At 45.6% G+C, this 13,266-nt stretch overlaps 1 protein-coding gene across 2 annotated transcripts in view; it reads left to right on the forward strand.

Annotated features, from left to right (window-relative positions):
* Positions 1-13,266, forward strand: part of LOC117362746 (amine oxidase [flavin-containing] A-like) — a 147,449-nt gene that overhangs the window by 40,746 nt on the left and 93,437 nt on the right. The window contains exon 1 of one of the 2 annotated variants that reach the window (XM_033949650.1): positions 5,553-5,677. The exons of the other annotated variant lie outside the window; for it this stretch is intronic. Coding sequence (XP_033805541.1) covers positions 5,632-5,677 — 46 coding nt within the window. The 5' untranslated portion in view covers positions 5,553-5,631. Of the gene's footprint in view, positions 1-5,552; positions 5,678-13,266 lie in introns of those variants that run through there. 2 annotated transcript variants of the gene reach the window in all.

Here is a 13,266-nt window from a genome sequence, read left to right on the forward strand (position 1 = left end):
GGCCCTGGCACTTGTGTATGGAGAGCAGCTGCCCTATACCGACTTGGCCTAAACAAAGGATAAGACTGGAAGGGGAGGAGTAGAGCAAACCGAAAGTCCAGACCCCCTAGACTTGCCCCCCCAGGCCCTCCCAAATCCACCCATCCCCGCCATTCATGCCCTAACCCCGCCCCAGCCACCCCCCTCCCCGCTGCCCAATGGTGATTTGATAGAAGCTTTTCAAAACCCGGACAAAGAGCCGGGTTTTGAAAAGCTGTCCGGACCCCTAGACATGTCCTCAAAAGGAGGACATGTCCAAGGAAATCCGGACGTCTAGTAGCCCTAAGTAGCGGGACCACATTAGTTCATGCCATCTTAACATTTGGGTATTCAAACAGTTAGGCCATATCTAGGGTAGATGTACCTGGTACCATCTAGGGGTACCCGACGTCCAGGGGTCCGGTGGCTTTTCAAAACCCGGCACTTTGGGTTTTGAAAAGCTTGGAACAAATCACTGTCGGGCAGGAGGGCACCATCTCAAACTATTATGGTTTAGACTCCACACACCTAATTCCATCAACCATTGATCTGACAAATGGCGCTAGCGTCAACATTCAGAAATCCTCAGAAGGGTCTAGGAGTCGCTTTAGACAGTTCGTTGAGTTTTGAACACCATGTTAACCACAGTTCGGAAATCCCGTTTTGCTCTACAGAAGTTAAGGAGGGTCAGACCCTACTTCTTCCACCTGTCTATATCGGACTACTGCAATGCACTATTTTATTTGACCTAGCGCCATTTTAAAAAAAAAGGTCAAAGCGGTTTGCAAAAACTAAATGCAATTAAAATCGATAAAAACACCCTCGCTACGCCACTGTGCTTTCATATTTTCATGGAAAATGGTTGGAGCGTCTCACTTTGCAGGTAGTGGGAGAGCTGTGGTGAAGAGGGCCTGCTAAACCTACGATTTGCACCAAAGAGGAACGAAAAAAGTGATGTCATTTGCTTTTGAGATATTTAATAAATAGTGCGGAAACTTTTTGAAGGTCCTCGTCCATTGCCACTGTGCAGGTATGATTAGTGCAGGTTTAGCATGCGAGTCCTTACTGCTTACTAATTAGGGTAGGGGTGAACATCAGCATGTGACTATTATTGAAAATTTCAGAAAATAGGCCATTATACTTGAGCAGTAAGAGTGGCCTTCGTATGTGGGGATGACCCATATAAAAGCGTTAAGGTCTCTTTTTACCACTGTTTGGTCAAAGGACCGCTCTGAAAATAAAATAAAGGGAGCCTTACTGGGTCAGACCAATGGTCCATCGAGCCAAGTAGCCCATTCTCAAGGTGGCCAATCCAGGTCCCTAGTCCCTGGCCCAAACCCAGAGTAGCAACATTCAATACAGAATTTTAAAGAATAGCAAGATTCCGGAATCCCAGAGAGTAACAAGATTCTAGAACCCCAAAGAGTAGCAACATTCCAAAAGAGTAGCAGGATTCTGGAACCCAAAAAGTAATACGATTCTGGAACTTCAAACAGTAGCAACATTCCATGCTACCGATTCAGGGCAAGCAGTGGCTTCCCCCATGTCTTCCTCAATAACAGACTATGGGCTTTTCCTCCAGGAAATTGTCCAAACCCTTCTTAAAACCACCTACGCTATCCACTCCAAAACATCTCTCACATTGATTCAAGTAACCTCCAGTCAAACCTTTTCTCAGAGCACTGTGGACAAGCACTTTTTTTAAATTTCACTTCACAAACTCAAACAGACTCTCTTGACATACACTTGTGAAAAAAAACAGATTTAGGCAGCAGTTGTAAATTCTGCCGAGCAGAGCATCTTCACAAATTCTATTAGCAGCTGAAAGAGATTTTTTTTTTTCTTTCAGCTTTTAAGCTTGGGTACCATGATCGAACAGATGAATATATTGGGCCCAAATATTCAGCTGAGAGCAATCAGTGTTTTGCTGACCGCCACTGGCATTAAATCTGGAAATTCATTGTTGGGCCACGTGCAGGCACTGGTATTGAATTTTCGGGTTTCCAGGACTGGCTAACGCGTGGCCGGTTAAGAATATAAGAATAGTCTTATTGGGTCAGACCAATGGTTCATCTAACCCAGTATCCTGTCTTCACGGTGGCCCATCCAGGCACAAGTACCTGGTAGAAACCCAAAGAGCAACAACATTCCAGAATCCCAAAAAGTAGCAAAATTCCGGAACCCAAACAACATCGGCATTCCATGCGGAATCCCCAGAGTAGCAAGATTCCAGAACCCTAAACAGCATCAGCATTCCATGTGGAATTCCCAGAGTAGCAAGATTCTGGAACCCAAACAGCATCAGCATTCCAAGCGGAATCCCCAGAGTTGTAAGATTCCGGAACCCAAACAGCATCAACATTCCATGAGGAATCCCCAGAGTAGCAAGATTCCGGAACCCCAAATAGTAGCAAAATCCCATGCTAGTAATCCTCTGTTACTTTCTCTCTCTCTCGATCTACATACTACTCCTTTGCTTACACCCTCTGCGGTCTATTAAAATGTGTTATCGCGCATTGTGTTGACAAGATGCTATTCTATTCTTTGTATTGTAATCAGATTTTTTTTTTTCCATTTCTGTAATTGTCTATGGTTTATCTTGACTTATTCTTGCCGTACACTGTCTTCAATGAACTACTTCAAAAAGGCAGTAAATAAATCCCAATAAATAAGTTAAGGGAACGAACATGTGGGCATGGGTGAGTCTCCCAGTTACGCCATAACTTACAGAATACGGTAAGTCAGTGGTCTACAAACTTTTTCGCGTAAAGGGCCACAGTGTGAATACGAGAAAGTTCTGAAGGCTTCCATAAGATTTCAAGTTTTCACAAGCTACGACTAAATTTTGTACACTGCCTTGACCTGCTCGTTGAGACTGGGTATTAAATATTAAAAGTGAATACTAATATTGATTCTATTTTAAAAACTCACTTCATTTTGGATTGCCAACAGTAGAAAATTCCGTGAACGAGACACTTGAATACGCTGATGAGCTTGTTGGCAGTTATAATATGTGTTATGTTATATTATGTGTTATCTCATATCCCGCCGAATTCTTGCAAATTCAACACGGAAGAGACGGTCCCTGCTCGCTAGAGCTTACAATCTATTTATGAAAGACATGCTGGACCAAAACGGCGGCTCAATCTATGCTGCTCACGTAGGGAAATACAAAGAGATGACGAGGTGGAAAGGGTAAAGGAATACCGAGGGAATGACAAACAGCTGTGGTGCTTTTCAAATTTAGTAGGGTTAGGACTTAAATGCAGCTTCGAAAAAGTGAGCTTTCAGACTGAATTTGAATACCGACGGAGACGGAACCTGACCAGTGAGCTGATTAAATTTGCAGATGACACTAAACCATTCAAAGTTGTTAAAACGCGTGCGGATTGCGAAAAATTGCAGGCGGACCTTAGGGAATTGGAAGACTGGGCGTCCAAATGGCAGATGAAATTTAATGCGGACAAATGCAAAGTGATGCACATTGGGAAGAATAACCCGAATCACAATTACCGGATGCTAGGGTCCACCCTGGGGGTCAGCGCCCAAGAAAAGGATCTGGGTATCACACAAGAACATAAAAATTGCCAGACTGGGACTGACCGAAGGTCCATCAAGCCCAGTGTCCTGTTTCCAACAGTGGCCAACCCAGGTCCCAAGTACCTGACAGAAACCCAAAGAGTAGCAACATTCCAGAGCTGAGATTGTGATGTCATAATGCCTCATTCCACCAATGCCTAAGTGCCAACCTCACCAGTGATGTCACAATGGCTTGATTGCCCTATGCAATATAAGAATTACCATATTGGGACAGATCAAGGTCCATTAAGTTTCAAGTTTATTAAGTTTTAATATACCGACCATCAAATAAATATCTGGCCGGTTTACATTACAATAAAAAATATAGATAAGAAAGAGGAGTTAATATATTCAATATTTAGAAGTACAAACGGTGTATATTAAAACATAAACAAGACAAACTTGATTGTGAGGGAAGAGGTTTGTGGAAGGGTAAAGTTACATTGTTAAGAGAAAAGGGAGAAAGAGGGAATGGGAAAAAAAACATTTGGGTGGGGAAAAAGTCTTTTGGAAATAATTTTTGAAGGTTAAATAATTGAAAATAACAGAGAAAGTAGATACTAAACTGAAATAAATGCATCGCGGAATAGAAAAGTCTTTAGGCCTATCTTAAATTTATCCAGTTGTTCGTTGCGAAGAGGTTGTGGTAAAGAGTTCCATAGCATTGGAGCAGAGACAGAGAAATTTATTTTCCGTGTGTAGTAAAAATGTTTAATAGAGGGGATCAGAAGGAGATTTTGATTTGTGGATCTCAGAGTACGAGATGAACATTGGGGAATGAGGAGTTTATGTAGAAATGAAGGCAGATGAAAGGATTTTATTTTAAAGGTCAAGAGAATAATTTTATATGTGATTCGGTGGGCCACAGGAAGCCAGTGAGCATCTTTCAGAACTGGAGTGACGTGATCATATTTACCCAGTTTATAAATGAGTTTTATAGCTGTATTTTGAATCAATTGGAGACGTCGGATTTCTTTTTGGGGAAGACCGTTAAGAAGTCCAGTATCCTGTTTCCAACAGTGGCCAAACCAGGTCCCAAGGGCCTGGCAGAAACCCCAAAAGTAGCAAAATTCCAGAGCTGAGGTTGTGATGTCATAATGCCTCGTCTCACCAATGCCTAAGAGCCAGCCTCATCAATGATGTCACAATGGCTCGATTGTCCTATACTTGACTCACATAAGAACATACGAATTGCCACACTGGGACAGATCGAAGATCCATCAAGCCCAGTATCCCGTTTCCAACAGTGGCCAACCCAGGTCCCGAGTACCTGACAGAAACCCAAAGAGTAGCAACATTCCAGAGCTGAGACTGTGATGTCATAATGCCTCATTCCACCAATGCCTAAGAGCCAACCTCAGCAGTGATGTCACAATGGCTGGATTGTCCTATACGAGGGGGTGCTGAAAAGTTCTCAGCCCAACCAGCCTAAATTCTAAGCATTATTTTGACATTGGAGCTGAAAAAAGTGTGATCTTATTTCGTTAAGTGCCAATTTGCAGAAACAAAATTCTACGTTTTTGACATTGTTTCAGATCATTGATTGACCCATATTGTCACTCTTTTCTTGGTTGGGCTGAGAACTTTTCAGCACCCTTTTATACAGACCAGGGAGGGGGAGGGGGAGCAATTGCAGTTCAGCTACATAGAGGGACAAGGAATAAATACGTTCTTCAATCAAGAGCCTATAGAAAGGACCTAATGCATTTTGATTAGCATTTTCTTTTCTTCCTATTTCTTACCTTTAAAAGTGTAAACTGAAAAGGGAGCAGCAATCCCACCATGCACTGGCATGTGGGTTCCAAGCCCGCCCCTCCTTGGCACCTCTGTCCAGCAAACAGCGCTCAGCCCCCTTCCAGTGAGGTCCGGGCCGCTCTTTGCCCTCCACAAGATGGCCACCCGGCTGACGTGCTGTGGGCAGGAGCTGCTGCCCTGCCCCTCTGGCTGTCACCGAGGGGAGTCCCTTGCCAGCTCCATTCCTCTGCCAGCTCCCCGCCCGACCCGGCTGCAGCAGCAGGAGCCAGAGCAAAGACCATGGGCACCAAACAGGACGTGGTGGTGATCGGAGGAGGCATCTCAGGTCTGGGGGGGGGAGGGGAGTGTGTGTGTGTGTGGGGGGGGGGGGGGTCCCTTTGCAAGGTTGATTCTGGGTTCCAATTTGGCTCCTGAGTGGAATGTAAACATGTTCAGTCAGGAGCTCTTGGCATGGGAATTGCAAATCCTCTGCCATTCAGAGACAGTCCAGGGCAAAGTGTCCCGAGAAAGATGCAAGAGGCAGTGAGGTGAACACGGCACTGATGAGAACGAAGAGGACCCTCGGGAAGTTTTCTTTTCTGTGACTGACTGAGTGTTAGCAGCCCGGAGACAGTGACTTGCTAATGTGGGGACGGCAGGGGAGGGAAGGATCTTGTTTCTGGGCTTTGAAAAGTGGCTGCTGCCTTGCGAATAAGTCGGGCTCCTCGTTATCTGCTCAGGCACCGTAATTCAGAAAATGGTGCTTAAAGCAGATATGGGTGAGTCTCTTTTGGGACAGATCCAGAGTTCACTGCTGCTCCTCTCCATGTGCATGCTTATAAGAGTTGGGGGTGGGGGAGAGACGGGCCTCTGCCAAGGGCAAGACAAAAACCCTCTTTGATTCCAAAGTGGCAAAGCCCAGATGCAGTGGGCAAGCGTGCTTGGGAATAATCAGGTTGGAAATGTCTCATTCCTGGTCCTTTTCAGGATCAAGTCAAACAGGCTGATGGGCTCTGGCTGTCTCAAGCCTCAGGGCTCTAGCAGTGCACTCTCTAATGCAAGACTTCCCAATGCTGTCCCAACAGCCAGTCAAGGTTTCAGGATCTCTCCAATGAATAATGCAGAAGTTTGCGTCTCCCAGTCTCCAGAATATACAAATGTGTCATTGGAGATATCCTGAAAACTTAGCTGGCAGCCTGTGTCCCTCAGACTGCCAGATAGCTCTAGGTAGGTCTAGGGAGCCTTTCACTTAGAGAATGACATGGGGTCAAATTTCTCCCTGTCCCTGCGGGAACTCATTTTCTCATCCCGTCCCCGTAAATTTTTTCCCTGTCCTGCCCCTACAAGCTCCATCCTTATCTGCACAAGGCTCAAATACTTTAAAATCCTAAGTAGCAACATTCTAGAGCTCAGATTGTGATGTCATAATGCCTCATTCCACCAATGCCTGAGCTCCGTCCTCATCTGCAAAAGCCTCAAACACTTTAAAATCCTAAGTAGCAACATTCTAGAGCTCAGATTGTGATGTCATAATGCCTCATTCCACCAATGCCTAAGCTCCGTCCTCATCCGCACAAGCCTCAAACACTTTAAAATCCTAAGTAGCAACATTCTAGAGCTCAGATTGTGATGTCATAATGCCTCATTCCACCAATGCCTAAGCTCCGTCCTCATCCGCACAAGCCTCAAACACTTTAAAATCCTAAGTAGCAACATTCTAGAGCTCAGATTGTGATGTCATAATGCCTCATTCCACCAATGCCTAAGCTCTGTCCTCATCCGCACAAGCCTCAAACACTTTAAATTCCTAAGTAGCAACATTCTAGAGCTCAGACTGTGATGTCATAATATCTCAGTCCACCAATGCCTAAGCTTCGTCCTCATCTGCACAAGCCTCAAACCCTTTAAAATCCTAAGCAGAAACATTCTAGAATTTCATTCCACCAATACATAAGCTCCATCCGCATCTGCACAAGCCTCAAACAGTTTAAACTCCTAAGTAGCAACATTCCAGAGCTCAGATTGTGATGTCATAATGCCTCATTCCACCAATGCCTGAGCTCCGTCCTCATCTACACAACCCTCAAACCCTTTAAAATCATAAGCAGCAATATTCTAGAGCTCAGTTTGTGATGTCATAATGCCTCATTCCACCAATGCCTGAGCTCCATCCTCATCTGCACAAGCCTCAAACCCTTTAAAATCATGTGTTCGAGGTTTGTGCAGTTAAGGCAGAGTTTACAGAAATGGGGCAGCGATAGGGATAGTGACAAAAATCACAGGGAGTTCCTTCGGGGACAGAGACAAATTTGCCCCCATGTCTTTCTCTACTTTCACTAGTGCACTAGTTGAGTGTGTTCCTTGTGTTTCTGGGAGCGTGTAAACACACATCTACCATTCTAAGCCTTAGGATGGGATGTTAGCAGGACAGCTGATAGTGGGCCTGACCACACATTTCTAAAGCTGAAACTAACTTGTTCTTTTCAATAAAGATGATTTAAATTGATTCCTGGTGGAACTGGATCTGCTGGATCTGGATGACAAACCAGAATTTTATTTTACAGAGTGGCTCACGGGCACAGAATAAGTGACCGGCTGCAGAGTCCTGCACAGACCGCAACTTCTTAGCAGGAAGAAAGAAGTGTTGATACTTTGGTCCTCAATGGCAAACTGCAAACTATGCATTAATAGTTAACCAGAAGTGATTTGCAAAGATAAATTTCCTTTGACAGTGGAACCGCGAAATAACCTTAACCTTTCTTGTGTCACCACTTCCTTCTTCCCTGTCTCTCAGAGAAGTTCAAGGTCATTCTAAACTGGTGAAAGGGAGGGGGGTGGTCTCTCGTTTCCCATGTTACACTGAGCTGGGTAGCAAAGGTAACATTAAACCGATCAGGCACGCTCAACATCCCTCGGTAGCATGGAATGTTGCTACTGTTCGGGGTTCCGAAATCTTTTGATACTGTTTGGGATTCCGGAATCTTGCTATTGGTGCGCCCTCACCTGGAGTACTGTGTACAGCACTGGTCGCTGTACATGAAGAAGGACATGGTATTACTCGAAAGGGTCCAGGAAAGAGCGACTAAGATGGTTAAGGGGTTGGAGGAGCTGCCGTACAGTGAAAGATTAGAGAAACTGGGCCTCATCTCCCTTGAACAGAGGAGATGGAGAGGGGACATGATCGAAACATTCAAGGTACTGAAGGGGATAGACTTAGTAGATAAAGACAGGTTGTTCACCCTCTCCAAGGTAGGGAGAACGAGAGGGCACTTTCTAAAGTTAAAAGGGGATAGATTCCGTACGAACGTAAGGAAGTTCTTCTTCACCCAGAGAGTGGTAGAAAATTGGAACGCTCTTCCAGAGGCTGTTATAGGGGAAAACACCCTCCAGGGATTCAAGACAAAGTAGATAAAGACAGGTTGTTCACCCTCTCCAAGGTAGGGAGAACGAGAGGGTACTCTCTAAAATTGAAAGGGGATAGATTCCGTACAAACATAAGGAGGTTCTTCTTCACCCAGAGAGTGGTAGAAAACTGGAACGCTCTTCCAGAGTCTGTCATAGGGGGAAAACACCCTCCAGGAATTCAAGACAAAGTTAGACAAATTCCTGCTGAACAAGGACGTACGCAAGTAGGGCTAGTCTCAGTCAGGGCATTGGTCTTTGACCAGTGAGCTGCCGCGTGAGCGGACTGCTGGGAATGATGGACTGACCCAGTAGCGGCAATTCTTATGTTTTTATTCTGAATGGAATGTTGCTACTCCTTGGGTTTTGGCCAGGTACTAGGGAGAACAGGCTACTGGGCTTGATGGACCAATGGTCTGACCCAGTAAGGCTAGGTTTTCTCAGTCTGATTAACCTGTAACTGGGGTTTTAATACTGTGCTCAAAATATCAGCTCGTCAGTTCCTTACAATTGTTGACTCCATTTCAGGTTTTATTTCCTGATTCCTTCCCTTTTCAATATTCCATTTGTTATCTAGACCAGTGTATGACAAACTGTGTACTGCACAGCGGCGTAGCGAGGGTAAGTGGCGCCCTTCCCCCACCCTCTTCTCCGCTCCCTTCCTTCTCAACCCCCCCCTGCCGCACATGCAGCCCTTTCCCTTCCCCCGGACCTTTGTAATTTTCCAGGTGAGAGCAACAGCATGAACTTGCTGCCCGCGTCGTGTCGGCTGGCCATCTGATGTCACTTCTTAGGGCCCCGACATCGACGCAGGCAGCAAGTTCGTAATGCTCGTGCAGGAAAAATTAAAGGGGCACTGGGGGGTCAGAGGGGAGGATGGGTGCCTGTGCCCTTTACAAAGACCGCGCCTGTGGTGGACTGCGCCCCCCCCGCCCCCTCCTCACTATGCCAGAGGTGCGGCAGCACACTAGTGTGCTGTGGCAAGACTCCGGGTGTGCCGTGAAATGCCGGTATGGAGGAAAGGCACCGGCGCCGGCTGACTAGCTACAGAACGTGTCTCTCTGGCGGTGGCAGCTTTTCTCCAACCCTCCCCCCCCCACTGGCATAGTAATAGCATGCTCAGGGCCCCATCTGGAGGGCCCCTCGCATGCATGTATGTCGACGTGATGATGTCACCACACATGCACGTGATGCCATCATTTCAACGGCCGCGCCCTCCAGACATGGCCCCAAGTTTGGTGTGCCTTGCAGTGGTATAGCAAGGGTGACAGGCACCCGGGACAGTGGTGCCCTTCTCCCGCCCTCTTCCCCGTCCCCCCTGCTACGCACCTGTGCCCATTCCCCGTACCCTTTTAACTTTAGTGCCGGCAGTCACGAACTCGCTGCCCGCGTCAGCTTCGTTGCTCTCTCTGACCACTTCATAGGCACGGGTCCCAGAAGTGACGTCGGAGAAAGCGCCAAAGCCATAAAGGGCAGTGAGTTCGGGGCTGCTCGCGTCAGAGTTAAAAAGGTATAGGGAAGGGGCGCGGGAGTACACGCAGCGGGGGGAGTGTTAAGGGGGGTTGAGGGGTGCTGGTGCCCTGGGAAGACCGCGCCCGGGGCGGACCGCCCCCTCACTGCACCACTGGTGCCACGGCTTCAAAAAGTTTGTGAGACACTGATGTAGATAATCTATATCTATTTTTTAAAAAACAATGTTTAACCCATCCACCTTTTAGCTTTTTTGCTTCCGTGGCAATTAGATGGGTCTCTTGTATATAGTATATATCTGCGTTTTTATATATATCATGTTTTTAAGATGGAACGTAATATGGCCAAACATCAGGGATATTATAAGAAGTTTCTGAAGATTTGGGAGCCATTGACAAAATTTTGCAAAGAGTGATTGCTGATTATGCTGTTTGGTAATACACGTCCAGGGTGGGTGGGAGGGCGGGTTGGAATGTATTTTTCAATTCTCAATTAGAGTGTAGTTCTTAGATATAATAATGGGGGGGGGGGGGTGATGATCTTTTTGTCATAGATTATAACTGTAATTGTATTTAAGTGCTTTTATAGAATTATATGATATGATTGTATTTTATTTTGCACTTACTTATGGCATTAAAATGAATAAATAAATTAAAAAAAAAAAACAAGCTGTGGACACTTTTAAGGATACACCTGCTTCTAATAATTTGGCTTTAAATGTCCTTGTACCCAGCTTTACCATACATTTACTGGCTGAAGGGAGGAGCTCTGATGAAAATTCAGTCTTTGTCCATGTTGTGCTCATGCTTTCTGTGAATTAGCACGATGCCTGCATGAGATTCTAATAGAGTTCTGTTCTTCAGCTGTCCATGTCACTGTGTGATAACATGAATACAGAGCTCTGACAAAGATCTGCTCCCCAGCTGTCTGTGCTGTGTTCACGTATTATGTGTGTTAGTATGATGATGTGTCAAAACCGCACGGGACATTGGTGCGCCGACAATCCTGCGTAGGACTTATGCGCCGCCTTAAAACAGTCCCTGAGGGGTGTGTGGGGGGGAAGCCCCACTAATTTACAAGTGTTCGCACTCCCATTGGGGGTGGGGTAAGGGGAAACCGCCCCCCTCCCCCCACTACACTGAAAACTGCTGAGTACCCAAAAACCGAAGGAAAACAGCAGTTTCCAATGTATATGGGGGTTCCCTCCCCCACACCCCCCTTACGGGAACGCAAACACTTGTAAGTTAGGTTTACTGGGGGGGTTCCCCCCCCCCCCCCGCAAACTCACTGTGCTAACAGGAACTGTTTTAAGGCGGCGCGCATAAGTTCTGAGCGGGATTCTCGGTACGCCAATGTCCTGCACGCTATCGTTACGGAACTGTTAGTATTATTGCTGTTTGGGGTCGTGCTTTGCATTTATCAAAGTGATGCCTATTTGGAGCCAGGACAAAAATCTCTTTCGCAGAGGACCGAGATTTCAAAGCTTTTCAATAACGTTAAAACACTTATATTGCCCAGTAAGAGGAAATATAGAGATTTTGGTCAAGTGTCTCTGACATGTTGCACTCAGTGAAGGCAGTGATTCAAAGCAATTTTGGAGATGGGGAGGGCCATTTTCAATAGGACGTCCAAATCTGAGTTTGGACATTTTGCAGATGGCGTGCAAAAATCCACTACCAAACAGGCCCATTTTCAAAACTGCAAAACGTCTATCTTTTTTTTTTTTCCCGAAAATGGCCATTTTTGAGATGTGCATCTTTTTGAACCATTTTTGAAAAAGAAACTCCCCCACGTCCAAAACACAAATGCATAAAATAAGCCATTGGGATGTAGGAGGGAGCAGCATTCTTAGTAGACTGGTCACACAAACATCCCAATAGAACAGTGGCGCACCCTAGGGGCACTGCAGTGAACTTCACATAAAAAGGCCCAAGTACACATCACACCATAATCCCCTTATAGTCTACGGTTAGGGTTACCAGATTTTAAATATGTAAAATCCGGACCCCCTAGACCAGGGGTAAGCAATTCCGGTCCTCGAGAGCCGGAGCCAGGTCAGGTTTTCAGGATATCTACAATAAATATGCATGAGATAGATTTAAATTTTGCATCTCAAGGAGGCAGTGCATGCAAATCCATATCATACATATTCATGGTGGAAATCCTGTAAACCTGACCTGGCTCCGGCTCTTGAGGACCGGAATTGCCTACCCCTGCCCTAGACCAGTGGTCTCAAACTCAAACCCTATGCAGGGCCACATTTTGGATTTCTAGGTACTTGGAGGGCCGCAGAAAACGTAGTTAATGTCTTATTAAAGAAATGACAACTTTGCATGAGGTAAAACTCGTTATAGTTTCTAAATCTTTCCTTAATTGCTTCAGATCATTTCAGCTATACACGGCTGAAAGCAGTGCAACATGCAGAAACTGAAAAATTCACTTTCTCTATTTTGTACTGCTTTCAGCTGTGTATAGCTGAAATGATCTGAAGCAATTAAGGAAAGATTTAGAAACTATAAAGAGTTTTACCACATGCAAAATTGTGATTTAGATTCTAATCTAAAGTATCAAGATTTTGATGTAGTCCTCTAGGCTTTTTTGTAGGCGAGAGAATCAATATCTGACTTGTGTCTGGAAAACTTGTGCCTTAAGTGTCCGGTGGTTGCGTCCGCAACCGCCTTCAGCTCTCATCTCTCCTCCAGCACCGGGACACACAACCGCCATCTTACATCAAGCTGTCACTGCTAGGAGAGGTGCCAAATTTTGCGAAAGTTCATGAGATTACATACACAAGCTGCACTGCCTCCAAGGGTTACCGGAGGTGACCAGCGGAGTGCCTCAGGGCTCGGTCCTGGGTCCTCTCCTTTTTAACATATTTATAAGGGACTTAACACGAGGACTACAGGGTAAAGCAACATTATTCGCCGATGACGCAAAACTGTGCAACATAGTAAGTGGAAGCTTTTTACAGGATAGTATGACAAAGGACCTTCGTATGTTGGAAAACTGGTCCTCGACATGGCAGCTAGGCTTCAATGCTATGAAATGTAAGGTCATGCACCT

This window comes from Geotrypetes seraphini, chromosome 6 (genome assembly GCF_902459505.1).
Source record: "Geotrypetes seraphini chromosome 6, aGeoSer1.1, whole genome shotgun sequence".
Lineage (NCBI taxonomy): Eukaryota > Metazoa > Chordata > Amphibia > Gymnophiona > Dermophiidae > Geotrypetes > Geotrypetes seraphini.